At 22.3% G+C, this 23,479-nt stretch overlaps 1 protein-coding gene across 1 annotated transcript; it reads left to right on the top strand.

Moving 5' to 3' along the window:
• The first annotated feature begins 1,478 nt into the window (after window positions 1–1,478).
• On the top strand, window positions 1,479–19,796 carry LOC129613731 (apolipophorins). Its single transcript, XM_055527918.1, has 11 exons — window positions 1,479–1,605; window positions 2,983–3,087; window positions 6,511–6,537; window positions 6,853–7,958; window positions 8,175–10,628; window positions 10,903–13,002; window positions 13,294–14,034; window positions 14,101–14,670; window positions 15,040–17,439; window positions 17,697–17,817; window positions 18,918–19,796. Exons 2-11 carry the CDS (start codon window positions 2,991–2,993, stop codon window positions 19,244–19,246), a joined length of 9,945 nt encoding a protein of 3,314 aa, XP_055383893.1. The 5' UTR covers window positions 1,479–1,605; window positions 2,983–2,990; the 3' UTR covers window positions 19,247–19,796.
• The last annotated feature ends 3,683 nt before the right edge of the window (window positions 19,797–23,479 follow it).

Here is a 23,479-nt window from a genome sequence, read left to right on the forward strand (position 1 = left end):
ATGTACTCAAAATTATATTTTATATTTATCGCTTTTTCTTTTTACTGTTATGTATATATGTTTATATGTTACTTATTGTAATTTTTATATATTTATTACCATTCTTAAAATATGTACTTATTTACATCGATATATATATAAATGTATATATTGATTATAAAAAAGAAACGAACAACCTTTAAGTATATCCACAAAACAAAAACAAAAAAAAAAAAAAATGGGAGAAAAATCTTCTTAATAATTTAAAAGAATAACAATATGAGTTACCGTTTACTTAAAATATTTTGTTACCTTTTTGTTACTTTGACATAACAAACGATTATACATAATTTATAGACGTATTCTTACTACAATGTTATCAAATCAGAATAAGCTGGAATTTGGCTCCAATAAAAGCTAGCGTCACATGATTCTCTATTCTATTTAATTTTTTTTACTATATATCAAAAATCTATTATGAAAGAAACGATGATCCAGTGCTGCGTAATCCGAATCTCATAGAATTAACATAAACCCATCATTGCAGGAGAAGGTAATGGGAAAAAAAAATTAAAAAAAGACTTGAAAAAAAATCAATACGGCAACTCTTATTGGTTTTAACTTTCTTTCTAATCTTGTTTTATTCCTTGATTCTGTTTTTTTGTTTTTTACATATTTTCTCCTTATCGCTTTCGTCTGATACTCTCTGATGCTGGCTGCTGTTGCTGCTGCTGCCGTTTTTTTTTTTGTTTTTTTTTTTTTTATTAAATTGCCTGTTCCTAAATGTTTTAATCTATTTGTATGTTGTATCTATGTATATATGGAATTTATTATTTTTGTTATCATCATCGTATTATCAATTTTATTAAATTGTACACAGTATGTTTTTATTTGTTACTCTGCTCTTTTCTTATATTTATTATTACTAAATAAAATTTTTTCTATACATACTTTATTACATTTAATATTTATATATATCTACGTATATCAGTATGGAAATGCACATGTATATATTTTGTTGTATGCACACATGCATGTATACACTCTAGAAGTTTTACTAAGAGATCTGCAATCATACAATGTATACGTACATATGTAAATATTAAAACTATATTTATTATAAATTATGATTGAAAATAATCAGAAAAACGAAAACAGAATAAGAGAAGAGAAATAAGATCGATGATAACAAAAATAATATACGGATGATAACAGCAACACAACATCTATTCAACTACCCTCTATATACCTTATACTGTATAACTAAACACAATATTAACATGCATACATATATAGTAGAAAATTTCACATCCAGATTAACACCACACTATACACATAAACAGATAAACACACAAAATAATCAAAAAAAAAAAAAAAAAGAAGAAATAAAATAAAAAGTAAAAAAAAATACTGAAGAAATTTTTAGGGTGTGGGGTATTAGGGGTTCCTCTTCTCTATATATAAGGGACAATTACAATTTTATTCAATTTGAGTTCCTTGTTGAGTGTGTTTTTGGAACGATCCCTCATCTTAATCTCATCATTTTTTTTTTTTAAATAGGAAAAAAAAAAAACACAGAAAAACAAGAAAACAAAATTCATTAACATCAACCAAAAAAAAAAAAAAGTGAGTGAAAAGTGAACACATAAGCTTATCATACACACATTTTTTAAAATATTTTTGTTGTTTGCCGCTTACCACTGCGCTGTTGGACTTTTTTTATATAGTTAAATGTGTGTACGCGTTCGTCGTCTGCCCTCTGCCTTCCTCACATTCCAAAATAACGGAACAAAAACAAATTGGAATTTTTTTTTTATAGGAAAAAATTGAATAAAAAAGAACCGTTATAAAAAATAATAGAGAAATTTATTTGAATTTTGTACGTTGGTTCTTTTATAACAGTTTCTTTTTTTTTTTAAATTTTTAGAAGTTTTTTTTTTTTTAAATTTTCTTGCATTATTCCGTTCATATACTAACGCTGTAAAAAAGCTATAAAAACTGTAAATTAAAAATAAAATTAAAAAAAAAAAATTAAAAAGAAAAGAAAAACCAAATAAGGACCACAACAATAGTGCGGTGTTTTTTGTGTAATTGCTTGAAAAAAAAAGTGAATAAAAACTGAAAAAATTAATTAAATTTAAAAAAAAAAAATTAAAAATTGAAAAAATTCTGATTGATCTGAATCTTAACAAAAATAAATAAATAGAAAGAATTTAATTAATAAAACAAAAGAAAAAGAAAACTGTTATAAAGTGAGAAAGAAATTTAAAAGTTTTTATTAAATTTTTATTTAATTTTTTGTTTCTTTAATTTTGGATATTGAAAACACTATTTTAACAATCTTATACTTTTACAATTTTTATAAGAGTTTGAGAGTTACGATCGGATTAATGTAATTGACTTGAACTCAAAATTCCAAACGGATAATTTAAATTTTTTACTGCACATGTTTTTAATTTAAAATTATTTTATTTAATTATAAAAATTATTTCTCTTATTAATAAGCAATTTGAATATTTCCCCTATATACATCCGATTCAATAAGATTTATGATAAATTTAAATGTTTAAACCATAGTACATATATATATATATATATATGTATATATATATTCAAAAATTATTTAATAACAAAATTATTTACTTGTATATATACATATACTACAGAATATATGTATAAACCACGAAATTAAAGTGTATATATACCGGCAATATATACAACATTTGCTATATACAAAATTCTGGAATTAAGTATAATACTTTTGTGTAATATCTAAATCATGTATAATAATATATTATCCATCATAATATTAAAAGTAATTTTAAAGTCAAGTACAGGCATATTAACGTATCATTTAGTATAAAATATGAAAACATTTATGTTACATTAAAATAATTCGTATAGTTATATGGAACTGTTATATAAAATTAGAATTAATATTCAAATTAAAAACAATTATTTCAATATTTTAATAATCAAATTTTAATTTTTTCAAATTTACAGAAACAGAAATGAAGATGAGGATGAAGCCAGGAAATTATTCTTGTCGAGAACTCTTTATTACCGGAATTTTATATTTATTTCTTTTGATAATTTCAACAAATGCAGGTAATTTACAATATTATATTACAATGTTCATATATGTATGTATAAACTAAAATTCAATATTATAATATTATAATTATAATGTATATAAGTTTGTTAATTATATAAATGTTATACTATGTATAATCAACAGAATATTTTTTTAATAAGTTTTATAATAATATTATAAAAAAAGAATTTTATGCTAAAATTTAAAAAATTGAAATCATATAACGTAGTTAGCCGTCGCAATTAACGTTATTATTTATGCGTGTACCATTATGTTGCTCAGAAGTTCAATTTCTTTTATTTTAATTAATTAATTAATTAATAAAAATTAGAATATATATAAGTATTTTGCTATGATGCATTCTTATATTTATGCGATTAAGAATATGTAGTCAAATTTGCCATATTTGCCACATTATAAAAGTTCCGCCAATTTTTTATAAAATTATATATAACCACTGGTATAAAATCCCCTATTATATACGTATATGCAAGGTCAATATTTATAATTACATACATATTATATATGTGTCTATATGTAGCGACACATATATATATATATGAATCGCTGTAGCAGTAATTTTATATAAAATAACTTTTATGTGATATATATGGATAACGGCGGCGAATCTTGTATTATAAATGAAAGTTGTCTCTTATCACTATATACGAGTACTTAGTTCTGGATTAATCTATATATATATATTATATAGAATGAAATTTTCAAAATATATAGGTACATATATATAATACATATATATACATACATATGTAAATAATGTACTTATTGTTATTTATGAACATTTGAAATATTATTTACCGGATATAATCATTTTACAATTTGTTTTCTTTTTATTTTTTCATTTTTTTCATTTTTTTCAATTTAATCAAGAAGAGAGAGAAAAAAATATTAATAAATAAATAACTAGTGCTCATATATATATATATATATATATATATATATATATATATATATATATATATATTAAATATGGAATTTACCTATATATACTATATTATTATTTTTAAATTTAAAATACAGGGTGTTTCTTATTAAATTTCATATAAATAATAGCCCCTATATATTCACTTAAGATCCATTTGAAAAGAAACATTTTAAAATAGATTATTTTAATAAAATTACAATTCAGTAACAAATATAATTTTTTAACTGAATTGTGTAATATTAATATACCGTGTAATATGCTACGATTTTGAAATTAGAGAGAGAAAGATGTTTATACGCATACAAGAATTGAAGTTATTATGCACTACTTATATGGTATAACACGCAGTGATGACAACTTTTTTCGCTAAAAATTGTAAAAGTTCAAAAAAGTGCTGAATTTGTCACTAAGTAGTAGAAAAAAGTGCTAAATTTTTTTTAGAAGTATTGAATCAGTGATTTATTTTCAGTTTTCTTTATTTTCATTTTTATTTCGTGCACACTTAAATAAAGCACAAATAACAATAAAAATAAAAATAACTTTTTACTTTCAAATAAAAATAGGAACTATTTATGACCAAGAATGTTTTTGTTAATTCACTTCGTAAAAGTAAGAAGGGCAAAGCTCAAGAACCTTAAAATATTGAAAATTCACATAAAGTTTTTAAAGTTTGAATAAAACTTAATTATAAATGACACTCAAACATGTAGAATTGTGAAAATTTTTTAAATTCAATAGCAAAAATTATTGCTGAATTGAATTGTTGGTTATTAACGACCTTACTATTTCGTCCATCTTTTCATTGGCGGTTATTTTTTTTTTTTGTTTTGTTTTTGAATTGTAAACATTAAGGGTTCCAATTTTATTTATCATATTTTTTGGCAAATTTGGATTGAAATTGGCTAAAATATCAATAAGGGTGGCCGAAATTAAAAGCGAAGTATTAAAACTGCAATTTAACATATTTTTTCAGAAAAAATTTTATTGAAATTTTAAGATAATTGGAAAAAATTGCAATAACCTAAAAATCTTAATATTAATCACTGAATTTATACGTCAAAATATGTAAAATCGTAAAAAGGTTCGTATTTTTTTAGTGATATCTTTAGAATACACTTGCTGCTAAGATTTTATAGTTAAAAATTCTATATACATAGGATCCAAAATATAAATTTTTAATACTCCGCAATAAAATTCATTTGAATAAATGAAATAGAAAGAGACCATTATTAAATTTCGTCTTAAAATTTGTTTTGTTTTTGTATACAGTTTGCAAATTAATGGCTTTCATGTTTATATAAAAATAGATATATTAAAACTAATGTGTTATATAATTAGAATGTGAACATTAATGTATAATTCTAAAATATATGTATACATTTAGAATGAAAATATGTTCACTTATGATAAGATTATGTACATTTTACTATCGATATAAGTAAAATAGTAAACGAAACTATAAAATTGCCAGTATTACAATATTTATCGCGATTATATAAAATTAAAATATTACGATATTATGACAAAGTCATAAGCTAGAATTATGATAACGTATATTACAGCAATTTTGAAGTTATAACTTTTATATTTATATCCTAAACGGACAAACTCATACTGATTACATACAACAAGGCTATAATTTTATGTTATATATAAATTTATTGTATATACCTTTATATAAACATATATAACATGTATTTATATATTATGTAATTACTGATATCGTATATAGTTGTCATGAATTAGTTCGAGTAAGAGCCAGTCTATACTCATAACTGACAAACAGCTGACATACAGCATTGTCAAAAATAATAATTTTTTTTTTTATTTTAATGTAATGGATTTAAAATGCATTTTTTGCTTTTTTGCGGAATCAACTATATTTGCAGAAGAATGAACTAATCTAAGAAATAGCAGCGAAATATGGAATTAATATATATGTACCGTATCTAGATTGATTAAATCACAGGACGAATTAACAAAATTCATTAAAAAAAATCGAAACCTTAAAAGAATAAAAAAAAAAGGATTTCGCGAAAAAATAAAAATATACAGCAGTTTTTCTCTTTTTTAAAATTTCTCAATTTTCAAATTACATTTATGTGTAAGTCCAAATTTGTGCACTTATGCTAATTACACGTAACTGCACAAAATCCTGAGAAAGTGCACTTGTCTGTGCTCTACTGCATTAACAAAATATGTTAATTTTTTAACATGAAATATGCAAGTTGTAATTGAACCGAACAATCAATGAACAATATTCTTATGATTTTAAAATTATACAATAGCATTATTCAATTGTATTGTGCGATATCCAATTAATACAATAATATTATCGCACTTATTAACCAAATTAATAAAATATTGGTAATTCTGAAATCAGAGCCCGGAAAAAATTGAAAAAAAAACTAAAATATTTCGTTTAAATAAAAAATTTTAAAATTATTTTTATTTTTTTTTCTTTATTTTCATATTCTTCTTTGCATGTAAGATGGTTGCCAAAAGGGTTGTCCACGCTGTAAGTAAAACAAAAAATATATTTAATTTTAAATGAATTTTTTTGTTGCATATTTACAGGATAAAATTATAAATGTGCATGTTATACAAAAAAATTGCATATGCCACAGGATGAATATGCAAAATATTTTTTTTTGTTTGGTATAAATTTAAAAATGAAAATTCTATATTATAGAGTTCCTAATATTGGTGCAGTATGTAAAATGGCTGCATCAATAAATTTTTAAAAATATCCAATATTTTGGTTTTTTTTTTTTAATTTAAAATTTTTATTAAATATTTTATTATTTAATTTTTTATTTTTAATAATTTACAGCTGATACTGGAAAATTAAATTATAAACCGGGTGTTGGATATCAATATGACATTGACAGTTATATTACAATTGGTATACAAAATGCACAAGCTGAAGAAACAAATATGAAATTAAAGGGTCATGCAATATTATATTATGAGGGCAATTGTGCATATAAATTAAAATTGGACAATGTTAAAATCGAAACAACACTCGAAAAATTACAGAAAGAAATGAAAGATAATTTTAATAAGCCAATACAATTTACAATGGTTGATGGTGAAATTCAACCGCAAATATGTACTGAATTACATGATAACGATTATTCATTAAATATAAAACGTTCAATAATATCAATGTTACAAATAACTGATAATAAATATGAAACTGATATATTTGGTGTATGTCCAACTGAAACGACAACACAATTAAATAATGATGGTACAAAAACAATAATAAAAATTCGTAATTTAATGAAATGCAGTTATCGTGAAAATTTAATTGCATATTATGCAAGTGGTGTTGTTAATGAAAATTCATTAATTAAATCACGTCCAATATTAAATGGTGATTATTATAAAGAACAAAAATTAAATAATAATATTATTGAAAATGTTGAATTAACTGAAACATATACATCAATGCAACAAAATAATAATGGCAAAAAAATATTATGGGTTAAAGTAAAAACAATTTTAAAATTATTAAATAATAATTATGATAATAATATACCACAATTAAATAATAATAATTTAAAATCAAAATCAATAATATTTTCATATCCAAATAATGATGGTATTAGAAATTATGATGTATTAAAAAAAGTTTTTGATGAAACAGTTAATTTAGTTAAAGAATATACAAAAGCTGATTCAGCACAACATTTTTCTGAATTAATACGTTTAATGAGAAATGCTGATGTTAATACATTAATTGAATTATCATCATTACATGATAATTTAGCTAAAAAAGTATATTTTGATGCATTAATAAGAACAAATACAGAGGAATCAGTTAAAGCAATTGTTAAACAAATTGGTAAATGGAATCATCTTGAAAAAAAAATGGCCTTAATGTCATTGGCATTGGTACATTCAATTGATTTAGATGCATTAAATAGTGTTGCAGTAAGTGATGTTTTTTTTTTATTTCTTAATATTATATAATATATATTGACTTTAACAATTCAGCTAATGAATATTTTGTGAATTATGTGTAGAAATTCGAATAATTAATTGCTGAATTTTAATATTGTATATTTATTATTTGAATTTAAATATCTGGATATTGAATTATATAAAATTTAAATTTATTTTTTTTTTCTTTCATTTCCATATTAACAGACTTTATTAACACCAAATGCCGGACGTGAAGCATATTTAGCTATTGGAACATTAGTTAATACATATTGTAGAGAAAATTCATGTAATAATGGTGAAGTTGACTTAATAACTGAAAAATTTCGTGATGCATTAAAAAATTGTCAAGTAAATAATAAAAAAGATGAAGATCATATTGTTAGTGTATTAAAAGGTATACGTAATGTACAATATATTGCTGATATTATAACACCACAATTATTGGAATGTTCAAATAAATATCATAGTTCACGTGTACGTGTTGCAGCAATACAATCATTTTCAGCATCAGCATGTAATAAAAATTTACAACAATATGCATTATCAATATTACGTGATTATAATGAAGATTCTGAAATACGTATTGAAGCATATTTATCATTAGTACAATGTCCAAATGGTGATATTGCTAATCAATTATCTGATATTATTAATAATGAAAAAGTAAATCAAGTTGGTAGTTTTATAACAACACATTTAAAATCAATACGTGATTCGACTGATTTTACAAAATCAGCACTAAAACATCATTTAAATAATATAAGAATAACAAAAAAATTTCCAATTGATCCAAAACGTTATTCATTTAATAATGAATTATCATATTCAATTGATTCATTGGGAATTGGTGCTAGTATTGATACAAATGTTATTTATTCACAAAAAGGTTTCTTACCAAGATCATTACGTTTAAATATAACAAATGAAGCATTTGGTACAAGTTTTAATACATTTGAATTTAATGTCAGACAAGAAAATATTGAAAAAATTTTAGAACATTTCTTTGGACCAAAGGGTTTCTTTAGTCAAGAACCACAATTAATAATGAATAAAGTTAATGATTATATAGCATCATCTGGATCACCGCCTTTTGGACATCATAATCAACGTAAAAAACGTAGTTTAATTGATGATTCAAATAATATGGCATTAAAATATAAAGCTGATGATAATAATAATCATTTTGATAATGATATTAATTTAGATTTATCAATGAAAATCTTTGGATCGGAATTAACATTTTTAAGTTTAGGGGAACATTTACCATCAAATGTTGATGATTTATCAAATTTATTGAAATTAGTTATTGGTAATTTTAAAAAAGGTTTAAAAAAATTTGATAAAACATTTGAATATCATACATTAATGCAAGATATAAAAATTGTATATCCAACTGGTATCGGTTTACCATTAGAATTAGCTGTTAAATCAACATCAACTGGTAAATTAGATTTTGGTATTGAATTTGATATTGATAAATTAATTGAAAATAAAAATAATAACAAATATCGCTTAAAATTTATACCATCAAATGATATTAATTTTGAAACATTTTTAACAATAAATGGTTATTTATTAACAACTGGTATTAGAACATCATCAAACTTACATTCAGCTGATGGTGGTGATATGACAATTGATTTTATAAATGATAATCATAAAGGTTTTAATATTGATCTAAAATTACCACGTACAAATGTTGAATTAATTGAATTTAAACATAATGTTGATTTTTATATATCAGAAATGGATAAAGAAATAAAAATTATACCATTTAAACAAAATAAAAAACGTAAAACATATCAACCAGTTTGTTTTGATCAATTACAATTATTTGGTTTAACAATATGTTATACAGCTAATTTACCATCAGATATTGAATTAAATAATTTAATACACCAAAATAATAATCAAAATACACAAAATAATAATGATAATAATATGCCATTATTATTAAATGGACCAGTACAAATGAGTATAATATTACAAACTGAAAAAAATATTAAATTACAAGGTGCATATGAATTAAATGATGGTATACAAAATTGGAAATTGATATATGATACACCAAATAGTATTGAATCGCATAAAACTGAATTGGATATTAAATTGGGTGTTAAACCAAAATTATTTGCTCGCATTGACTTTATAAATACACAAAAAATTTTAGCAACTGAAATTGGTTTAGTTAATAATGATAATGAATTCTTATTATATGGTCAATTTGAAATTGATAAAGATAAAACAATACAAAAAATTGGTTTTAATAAAAATAATAATGTATATACACCATTAATTGAATTTATTCATGGTAATCAAATACGTAATGATATTGCTGGTTATAAATTAGATGGTAAAATAATTGTTGATCAAATGCCAAATAATATTGAAAAATATAGTTTCGATAATTTACGTATTATAACACCAGATAATAAAGATAATATTATAATAAATGGTTGGTTAGAAAATTATGAAAAATTACAAGGTTTTAATACTGAATTAAATATACGTAAAAATGATAATAAATTATATAAAATTGAATCACATTTTAAATATGATCAAGTAACTGGTTTATCAGTTGGTACATTTGTAACAGAAGATAATAATCCGGAAACAACAATTGGTGGAAGCTTATTATTAGAATTTAGAAAATCATATGTAAGTATATGTATCATATGTAGAACAATTACAATTCATAAGCTGCATTTCAGTATATTCATCCAGTAATATACAACAATTCCAAAATATATATATATATAATTTAAAAAAAATACCATTTCTCTATGACATCATAATCGTAATTAAATACTGTGCTTACTACACAAGTCAGCTTATAAGTTGTATTTGCCTGTATTCAGTATATAAAATTTTGATATTTCGATTTTAGTCTTTATATTTCAATAGCTTTTTCTAATTTAAATTTTTTTTCTAGCTTAAAAATGAACTCAAACTACAAACTGGTAAACATTCATTGAAATTATTTAATGAATTTGAAAATATTGGTGGTAATGATGATGATTCGGCTTCTTCTGATGACACAGCAATTAGAAAATTTAATAATAATATTGAAATAAAAAATGTTAATGAAAAGAAATCAATAATATTTGGCAAATTAAATGTTGAACAATCTAAAAAATTAATTAAAATTGATTTTGAAGCACAACGTTTAAATAAAATTTTATCAATGAATGTTAAATTAATGCGCAATCAAAGACATATTGGTGATTTGAATTTCATATTTAATGCAAAATTAAATCGTCATTTTATTGATTTGAAATCAAAAGTTGATTTAAATCCACAAAATAATAAATATGTATTGGATACAATTTTAATAACAAGTTGGGGTACACAAGGTACATTAAAAGGTGAATTTAATCAAAATTTACAAATGCAAAATGCAATAATCGATTTAAATGGACAGTTAAAATTAAATGATAATGATAAAGAAAACTCATTTCAATTAAAATATAATGACATACAAGATAAACTGTTATGTGAAATAAAAATTAAACGTGATACAGCTGAATTAATATCATACAATATTGATATACAAAAAAATCCGGATAAACAGAATGGTCAATTAAAACTAATAATTAAAGATAATTTATCATTAAACGGTAAATATAATTTAAATAAAAATGGACGTGGTGATTTTAGTGGAACATTGAATTTAAAGAAAACTGGTAAACCAATTAAAATAAATTCAAAATTTTTATATTTATTACCAAAATTTAATTTGGACACAACAATACAATTTGATGATAAAAAAATTCAATATAAAACAGAAAATGAATTACATAATATTAATAAATTTAATACAAAAAATACATTAGAAATTGGTACAGAAAAATTTGTATTTAATACTGATTTAAAAATTCATGATAATAATAATGATATTAAAGGTGAATTATTATTAAAATTACCAAATGAAAGGCAATTTAATATTCATTTGAATAAATTATTAAAAAATAATAATGGAAATTTATTATTTGAATTTAATGACATATTACCAAATAATGATAAACGTTCAATACAATTAAATGGTAATATTAAAGATTATGATATTAATAAAAATATATATGACATTGATTATAAATTACAATATAATAATTTTAAAAATGATAATTTAATGTTAATATTAAATATGAAAAATTTATTAAAAAATAATGATAATAACAATAAAATATATGGATTTAATTTTAATATTGACATAACTGGTACATTAATAACTGAATCAATTAAATTTAATATTGATATAAGTGAATATTCAAATTTACATTCAATTTATCATATTACAAATTCGTATGGTAATAAATTTATAAATAATATTGATGGTAATTATTATTTAAATAATAATAATGATGATAAAACTGGTACATATGATATTAAAATAAATTTCGATTTACCCGAAACTGAATTAAAGCAAATTACATTAAAATCAAACGGTAAATATTCAAAACAACAACAGCAACAACAGAATGATAATAATGATGTTAGTAATATTATGCGTGAAATTGATTTTAATATTAATTATAATATTAATGGCTTAAATAAATATGGTGATTTAAATTTATATATAAAAGGTACACCAAAACATGGACAATATAATTTAAAAACATCATGTTCAGCAAATGGTAAAAATGAAATAAATGGCTTATGGAAACGTGATTTACAATATAAATCAAATGAAATTAAAACAAAAACTGATATAAAATCGTTACAACAATATGGTAAAATTGAACATACAATTAATTTTAATAGCGAAAAACATGGTCAAGCTGATATTAAAATATTATTTGATTTTATTGAAAATGATCAATTAAATTTACATTATACAATAAAAACGTCATATGATAAATTTAATTTATTTGATTTTATACTAAAAGCTAAAAACGATAATAATAATATATATACAACATTAATCAAAATAAATTTTAATCAAGAACAATATAATTTAAATACAATAACATATAATGATATTAATAAAAAATTCGGTATTGATTTAAAATTACAAACAACAAATAAAAATATTAAAATTTTAACAATATATGAAAAATTAAATGATAATCATATTAAAGGTAATATTAATATTGATAATTTATTTGATTTTGATTTATTAAATAATATTGAATTGAAATTTAATAATCCAGATGATTTTCATATAATGGGTAATTTAAATTCAAATAAATTAAAATTATATAATTATAATTGTAATATAATTGGTAAAAATAAAGATATTAATATAAATATACAATCAAATAATAATAATATTATAAATGGTAATGCAAAATATAATATTAAAACTGAAAAAAATAAAATAATAATTGAAGGACGTGGAGATATACAATATTATAATGATAAAAAATCAATTAGTTTTCATTTAACACAACAATTTTATAATAATCAAAATAATGATCATAATAATGAAATTGGTTTTGAATATAAATTTGATGGACATATTGATAATAAAAATTTAATATCAACATTAAAATTAACAAATAAAAACTTTATAGTTGAATTAACTGGTTGTGAACAAAGTAAACAATGTACAAATTTCCGTATTCAATCATTAATAACAATTAATAATAATGACTATACAAATATAGTACATGATTTACAAATTTTAATTAATTTAATTGAATTAGGCTATCCGTATGAATTTGATTTACAATCAAAGAATATAAAATCTGGTATTAATTATAAACATGATATTGAAATAACAATAAAATCAAATTTAAACAAACAATATAAATTGAATATAAATATAAAACCAGATAATAATATTATTGATATTATATTACCAAAACGTCATATATCATTTGAAACAATTAATAAAATACCAAAAAATAATAACATATTTGGTAAATATGATAATTCAATTATATTTTATATTGATAAATTAAATAAACCAAATGATAAATTATTAATATCGTCAATTATTGATTTAACAAATATTAAAAATACAAAATTAATAAATTCAAATATCGAATTTAAAATAATAACACCATATATACAAAAACCATTATTATTTAAATTATATGGTGAAATTGACACAATTAATAAAAATTTAAATGGTAATTTAATATTGGATATATTTAAAACGAATGATTTAAAAGTTATTGGTGATATTAAAATACAAAATAATATTAATAATGATAATAAAGAATTTAATCATTTAGCTGATATGAAATTACAAAGTAATGGTTTAAATATTAATTATAATATAAAATCATTAATTAAATTTGATTGTAATAATGATAATTACATTATTGAATTATTAACTGATACAAATAATAATAATAATTTTAAATCATCAATTAAATTAAATTATAATAAAGATAAATTTGATTCACAATTAATAATATTAAATCAACAATTATTCAATATGAAAGGATTATACGATAAACAAAAGAATTTAATTAAAGTTGAAAATACATATAATATAATTGATTCAAAACCAATTAAATTAATAAATGAATTATCATTCGGTCAATTATTGAAATTAAAAGTAATATTAAAACGTGATGATTTATTACAAGCAATCGGTGAATTTAATGTTGGTAAACAAGCAAGTTTACGTTTAAATAAAATCAGTAATAATAATAATGTTGTATTATATAATGCAAATATATCATTAGATCCGGCAACATTTTTCGCTACACAATATGATGTTAATAAACCTGAGCTCAATGAATTTATGGTAAGTATAAAATACATTCTAACAATTTTATAGTTATTTTAGAATGATATTGCCTCGCGAAATTAAATATCGAGATATGTTTTTTTTTGTATCTGCATTCGAACATAATGAATGTTCACCCATTGGCCAATATCGTTTGTGTGCAAATCGCAACTATATTGACTATTTCTGAATTAATGTCTCCTATGAATTTTCCTAAAACAATAAACTTGTTAAAGAATGATAATAATCAAATTAATTATATAACTGGCAGTAACAGAATATTAATCATATTTCAGCATAACAATATCAAAAGAAATTTTTTAAAAATATTTAATATTAATAATAGCATATTTAATAATAAAAAAATATTTTATTTTTTTAATACAGGAACATGCTAAAACTGAATTGGAAAATGATATTAATGCTGCTAAGAAAAAATTAAATGATAAATTTACAAAAGCATCAGATGGTGTTAAAGAACGTTATATAAAAATTAAAGAAAATTTACCAGATACAACAAAATTAATAAATAATTATCAAAACAATCTTAAATCAATAATAAGTGAATTAGAAGATGATCCAGAATTAAAGAAATTATTTATTGAATTACGTACATTATATGAAAAAATTATTGCAATATTGCAAGATTTATCAGTAAAAACAAATGAATTATATGAAAAAATTGAAATTGCATTCATGGAATTTTATGAGAAACAACAAAAATTATATAATGAAACAATATTACCAGCAATTAAAGATTTATATAATAAATTAAATGATATATTAAATGAATTTTATAATGAATTATATAAAATAATTAAAAATGTATATGAACGAGCAATAAAAGCATGGAAAAATTTTGAAAATGATTTGAAAGAATTAAGTAAACCAATTATTGAATTATTAAAACCAATTAATGATATTATAAATGATGTAATTAAAATGTTATCAAAAGAATGGAAAGAATTATATGATGATATTAAAGAATATTTCAACAAATTACCAACAATTATTAAAGAATTAACAAATAAATTAAATGAACAATTAATAAAATTGTATAATATTGATGAAATAATAAGTATATTACATGATATATTCTCACATTTAGATACTTATATAACATCAAATGAATTAAAAGAATTTTTAACAAATTTATTAAATTATATTGAAATAAAATTATTAAATAAATCTGATATTAATGACATTGAAGAATTAGAAAAATTATATAATGCTTTAATAAAAGCAATTAATTCAATAATATTACAATTAACTGGTAGTGATAATAAAATAATTGATGGTACAAATACATTATTAACTGGTGGTAATAAAAATATTAATTCATTTTATAATATTATAATACAACCAATACAATTTGGTATTGAAACAATTAATAAATTGCCATCATTATTTTCATTTAAATTAAGTCCATTTAATTATATTAAAAATGAAGAATTAAATATATTTAATAATTTATTAATATATAATATACCATCAATATTAGATTTCTTACCACCATATCAATTAAATGGTCATATAACAAATGGACAAAATATATTTACATATGATGGACGTTATATATTATTCCCTGGTTCATGTAAATATATATTATCACAAGATTCAATTGATAATAATTTTACAATAATTGGTAATATTAATAATGATAAATTAGAATCAATAATATTAATTGATAAAACACAAAATATTATTGAAATAAATAATAATGGTATATTAAAATTAAATAATAAAAAAATTGAATATCCATTACATAATATGGAAAATGGTTTACATGTATGGAGACGTTATTATACAATAACAATGTTATCATCATATGGTGTATTAATAAAATGTACATTAGATTTGAAAGTATGTCATATTAATATTAATGGCTTTTATACTGGTAAAACACGTGGCCTATTTGGTAATGGTAATTCAGAACCATATGATGACTTTTTAATACAAAATAATAAAATATTAGAGAATTCAATTGATTTTTGTAATTCATATAAATTAAATGAGAATTGTGCAAATATACCGCAACAACAACAATTACAACAATTATTACAATCTGATAATAACGAACCAATATGTAATGAATTATTTAATTATGAATCATCATTAATATTTGGATATTTATTTATTGATAAAAAACCATATATGAATGCATGTAATACAATTGTTAAATTAAAAACAAATGATATTGAAAAAGAAGAGGTTGCATGTAATATTGCATTAACATATGCATCAGCTGTACATTTATATAATAATATTCAAATTAGTATACCGAAAAAATGTGGTAAATGTTATATAAATCAAAATAATATAATAAATATTGATGATGAATTAAATGTTAAAGTACCAAAAAATAAAATTGATTTTATATTTATTGTTGATACATCATTATCAAGTGATATATTAAATGATTTAGTACAAGATGTATTAACAAAATTGAGAGTTGAATTAAAACAACGTGATTTAAATGATATTAATATCGCATTTATTGGTTTTAATAATGAACAAAAATATCCAAATTTATTAACAACAAATGGTAAATTGAATTATAATGGAAAAATATTAGAATCAGAATTAAATGGTCCAAAATATGATGATTATATTATAAATGATACTGGTATAAGTAAATTAAATGAGATATTAGAACAATTGAAAGGTATTCATACACCGATTGCATCAAATTTAAAAGCAATTGAATTAGCATTAGATTATCCATTTAGACCAGATGCTGTTAAATCAATATTATTAATAAGGGATAATGAAGCTAAAAATAAAATGGTAAGTATTAAAAAAACAAATGCTATATAGGCAACATAAATAATAATGATACACAACCTGACAACTAATATGCAATTCAATTATTAAAATTCATAAGTTGAATTTAATTCATAAGTAATTTAGTTATTATTATAAAATTTTGGATGTTAGGATGTGTAATTCCTTGAGTTCCATATTACAATAATTTAAGACATACTTACTATTTTTCCTCATTTTGATATTGTGTTGGTAATTTGTTTTATTTTTTTATTTTTAAGGTTGACATCATAAGTACACCGGTGCTAAATTATTTGTTCAAAACAAAAGGTGTAACAGTGAATTACATTGGACCCGTTGATGAATTAACGGTTGATGGTAAACCAAATGAAAAAGTAGTTGGTAAGTTGATATTTATTATTTTTTTTAAGTTAAATAAATATTTTTTATCATCCTGTAACATCAAAATGTTAATAATACTGTGTTGATACATATGCGGCAAATACAACTTCTTTTTCATGGTATTCCGTGCTATGATCTTGTTCTCAACCAGATATCGTTCCCAACCAGACGTTTTTTTGATTTACTTGAAAAGTTGTTTAATGTACCTTTTCATCACAATCAACCTACCACCTCACTAACTCATCTCTCTTATTTAATAGAGATGAGTTATTGCCTTCATTAGTTGAACAACCGGGTGATTGAATTTATAAAGATCGATTCTTTAACCTTATTAGTTTAACATCTAAATTATTTTTTATAAGAAGATCAAGTAGGACACGCACTTCTGTTTCCATTGTTGCTTTTGTGGCACTGGTTTGAGCTCGATCTGTCGCTCTCTTATCTGGACCCTATTGTACCAACCACTTATCACTAACTACCTTTCAACTTATCGAATAAAACTTATTTTGTAAGTTAATAAGTGACAAGTGATAAGTGGTTGGTGCAATAGGACCCTGTTCTGAGTGACTCGTTACCCCTCGTGTGAATAAATTTTTTCTTAAACGTTTTGCCTTTTGAATAATCCTTCGAGCTATGGTTTTTTAAACTTTCGATTTCACAATAGTCCTGGAAGTTTTCGGGCCGACTAGTGTAATGAATAGTATGACCCATATCTATATACCTCTTTTTAGATTCTAAAACAACACCCTCTCATCTTACCCCACTTCTAGCAGTCTTTTGAATCATTTCTTGGCACACTATTCATCTTTACCTTTCAAAAGTTTGTAATGCCTCCGGTGTGCTAGTTGACTATCGATGCCAACGGTTCGCTAAGTATTGAAAGCAGGACAGTAGTAGCATTGCTTACAAAATAGTTTTCCATTACTTTCATAGCTTTTCTTTTTTGGCATATTAGCAAATACTGCTGGCACCACTGCATCCTTTATTGTAAATTAATACTTTCATTGCTGCGTACATTTTTGTATTCATCTTTAATTTTTATAAAAAAAAATTAAAATTTTAATTTAACTTTTGTGTTGTTTTTTCCTAAAAATTTATAGGTTTTAATAAAAGAGCACTTGCTATGCTTGGTGGTACTAATAAACGCGAAAAATTGGAATATTCTTATGATCCATTTATTGATATATTAATTAATGATGATAGTTGGGTATTTGCATTAAATAGTTTTAAACAATTAAAAACACCAGATCAGAAAAAATTATATACACAACGCGTTTCATCTATTATCGCCGATCAATTATATAAGACTGAAGTAACCAGTAATTGTGTATGTTCATTGAAATATGGATTACATGGTGAAGTTCAATGCACAAAACAATCGTATGAATTTAATCCATCAAAGAAAAATATTCCACAAAAACAGGGTTAACATAAAAAAAAATAAATTTATTAATTATAATTTCACTTTATTCTACTAAAAAATCATTGTAAATATTTAAATGAAAATATTCAAAAAATTAAATTTATATACGATTAACAAAAAGTATGCAAATAAGAACGTATACGAGCCGAGAATAACCAACATACACGAAGTTACATGGTTTTATTTTTGTATTTTTATACCTACCAACATTTACATATATTATATATATACATATAGAGGAGGGAAAACTAAAACAGTAAACAAATAGCTTTGAAATTTCATCAACATCATTTTTGATAAATATGCAATTGACGTTACTTTCAAGAACATAAAATAAACATACTGCAATGGCAAAATAAACAACAACATCAAAACCATTCATCAACCAAGAGCCCTAACAAATAATTTTAATGTAAAAAAAAGTAATTTAATAATAATGTATAAAAAATTCAAATTAATTAAAAATCTTTAAATTTTATATTTAAATAAGAAAAAACAAAAATAAAAAATAATGGGTATGTAAAATAAAAAAAAAAAATCAAAAAAAAAATGGAAATTTAGTATTTTAATAATAAAATTTACAAATAACAAAAAAAATTATATTTCAAGGAGTAAGGATTAAAAAGCACACGGCACGGGTAAGGACTAACTGCAGCCTAAAAAACTTTAATTGTAAATTCCCATAAAATTAAAAACCTATGGTATAGTTTTGAAACCACTCGCAAAATCTAATTCCACATATTTCAAATTAGAAGCCTTCCTGAAACATGATGAACAAATAATATGTGCATAGATATTTCTTTTTCCTCCTGATGTAGAATTTTTGGTTAGGGATTTTGGCCGCGCTACATTTCAACTTCTGCATAACTATGTTATAACTAAATGGACTCAGTGAGGAGAAAATCTTATCACAAGGCATGCCTTTTCTACTTAACTGCCCCACTGTATATATATGTAAAGTATAAGTTACTATACTGGTTCTGCGACAAAAAATTTTAATTTATTTTAATTTTTTACAGTAACAACAAAAGTCCCAACTCAGAAACTCTCTCTGGAAAAATAAAGAAAAAATAACGGAAATTAAACAATTCTTTAGTGCTCATTATGAAGTATATGAGAATTTGAGTAAGTAAGTTTACATTTACAATACTTTATAAATAATTTTTGACAAAAAAAGAGAAAAAATGAAAATTTTCATGATTTGAATGAAATACCGTTAAGAGAATTTTTGCAATCAAAATCATAGAGTATTCTTTTAGTGAAAAAAATCGAGTCAAGACTATAAATTCAGAATTCAAACTTTTCTAAGCAACTTAAAACAACAAAAAAATTTCAAGAAATGAGAATATGAATGGAATATAGAAAATATCCAGACCTTGAGTCTTCATTACACAATTATTGTTTTATTGAGACATTTTCATCATAAAAAACTGATGTGAGTGTGTATATGTGCTTTATTTTGTGTTTATTTTTTATTATACAATTATATATATGCAGCATGCACACATATATTATGTGCATTTTCATATTTATGTGTAAAATGAATAGAAAAAGAAAAAAACAGAATAATGTTGTGTAACAGTTATTATGCAAGAGTTAAATTAGGATTACCATCTGTGAAATTTAACAAAAAAATTATAAATTTACTAATATAGGATGGTATATACAAAATTTCGAGAAAATTTATTTAAGAACCGACGAGCTTACAGCAGGTTAACACCCAGAAATAGAACTGTTGCATGCGAAGGGAATACAGATAAGCGAACAAAAAAAAATTAATGACCGTCACATAGGTACAGCCGTACAGATAGTAAATATTTAATTGAACCTAGGTGTAGTGCTCGATTTGTTTATGATTTCTATTTAATCGGTTGCCTTTCTTGCATTAACCAGTTAATATCTTAATACCAGTTAACTGATTGGCCATATAAATCAATTTTCAATAAAACTGTTCGGAGACATTTTGATATTTTTTTATCATTTTAATTAATCATAAAAAAAGTTTCACCGTTATTTTAGATTTTCCAAAACTAGAACAGAGTTCAAGCAAAATTGTTTAATTTCGGGGCTCAGTCTTTGTAATTATTTCTCAGGCTTATAATTGTACTCCATTGTATATTCTTTCTTTAAAACAACAACAATTTTGTAACATTAATTTTTTTTTCTTTCTTTGAGTTTTTGTAGGGTTTCTTAGACTATGCAATGCATCATAGGAGACAAAATAAAAAAAGAAAATTTAATTCTTTTGCCCCAAAAAGCTTAATTTACTAATGTATATTGTATGTATATGCAATAAACACATTAAACGAGTATTATATGATATTTACTAGACCTAGATATTAAAAAGAGACAATGTTTTCTTATGCAGGGGATCCCGCAACTGCACCATTTTGATTATGTATAGGCAATGAATGTCCTCACCTTTAATTAGTGTAATGCCGTAACTGTTGTACACACAAACAGATTTTTATTGTTCCACCTATATGTATATATATATATACATATATATACATGTACATACATATTATTATACGCTTTCTTTCAAAAAATCAAGTAAAAACGTAAGGAATCCAGGATACTTTTTTTTTTTTGCCATTATAATAAAAACATTTGTATAATGGGTGATTTTTTTTCTATATTTTCTATGAATAAGCTCCAATTTCGAGAAAATATTTTTTATAAAATTTTTTTTAAAATGTAAATAACAAGGATTAATTTTCGAAAATGTTCATGAGAATTAACAAAGTTTTTTAGTGCTTTTCCTTAAATTTTGCAAAAATGCTGAACAAATTCTTATATGTAATTCTTATACGGGAAAAATCCAGTATTTTTGTTTTATATATGTATGTGTTTTTGTGTCAAATAACATCTATTAGATAAATCTGGGAAATATTATTATATTGTGGTGACATTCATTTTGAGGCTCTCTCAATTTCTGTATTCTAAATCTTAAGATTTTCATTTTACTATTATTCTTATTATTGTTTTACATTATTATTATATTTTCAATAATTCAAACTTTCTCTCTATTTTTTTCTCTTTAATTTTCTTTCAATATTATTTTCTCTTCTCTCTGACGATTTGTTGTAATCGACTTGATGAAACGAGAAGGTAGCAAAGCAGAATAAAATTCATGGTTAATTTTTAAAAATTTTCTCTGTTTTTTTTTGTTCTTTTTTTTTATACGCAGTCGTAAAAAATTTTTATTGAATTTTTTTTATATTTTTTCTTTATAGTTCGATGCAAAATTTTTTTAATTACCCCAAATTTTAAAAAATTTTTTGAGAATAATTTATGTTTTATGTAACTTCATGTTTTCTATTAATGTACCTACATATATAGGGTATGATAAGGTATAATGATATTAAAGTAAAAACCACAATATTCCTCTAGACATGTTTCACCTCTATACATTACTAAACAAAATCTGTTTCGGTTTAATATTGGATGATACTATGTGTGCTTTTTATAGATATGAGTACAAAAAAAAGACAAATTTTTAAGTTATATAGCACTTGTACGGCGAATCACTGCGTGAAAATTTTATTAGAATATAGCAGCTTAATGTGACTTTAAAATATCGCTGAGGTAAACGGACAAACCGACAGGCTAAACACAGAGAGAGAGGGAGAGAGCTTTAAAAACGGAGTGTTAAATTAATAATGACAACTTAAATATATATCTGGGCTAGGTAGGCGTCTTCATCCTAATTTATATATAACTGAGAATTTTAATCTTAATTCATTTTAATAAATATATTTTACTTCTGTAGAGTGTCTCTCCATATATAAATTCACTTTTACTTTGTCCGTATAACGTTTACACTTAACGTATAATGTTTTTCGGCCAAAATATTCGGCATATTATTCTCTATATCTAAGGAAGAATGGAGGAAAATTCTGCAAAGAGACAATAATATATTCCATTTCAATGCAATAATCCATAATATATACAAAAATTTCGAAAGTTCTCCCGTGCCGCTTTTTATTATATTTTGTTTGTTGAATTATATGTGTATATTGTTTTGGCCTTTTATTTGATTTATAATATTGGTTTATACAACACTTTAGTTAGTCAGTGTATATATATATGAGTATTAGTGTATAATTTTCTCTCAAACATTTTTATAGTGTAGTTTTTTATTATTTTTTTTTCTCCTTTTAATATTTTCTTCTTTTCATTTGTGTTTTTTTTTTTTGGATTTTCTTCCTTACAAAAATTTCACATTATGCTCCCTCA

Source organism: Condylostylus longicornis, unplaced genomic scaffold (genome assembly GCF_029603195.1).
Source record: "Condylostylus longicornis isolate FDR11 unplaced genomic scaffold, ASM2960319v2 ptg000091l, whole genome shotgun sequence".
Taxonomy (NCBI): domain Eukaryota; kingdom Metazoa; phylum Arthropoda; class Insecta; order Diptera; family Dolichopodidae; genus Condylostylus; species Condylostylus longicornis.

Excerpts from the sequence above, each read along its gene's own strand:
- LOC129613731 (XM_055527918.1), top strand. The coding sequence starts at position 2,991 with ATGAAGATGAGGATGAAGCCAGGAAATTATTCTTGTCGAGAACTCTTT. Across the intron at positions 7,959-8,174 it reads ATGCATTAAATAGTGTTGCA|ACTTTATTAACACCAAATGC; the intron begins GTAAGTGATGTT and ends CCATATTAACAG. Across the intron at positions 14,035-14,100 it reads AAATTGACACAATTAATAAA|AAAATACAAAATAATATTAA; the intron begins AATTTAAATGGT and ends ATTGGTGATATT.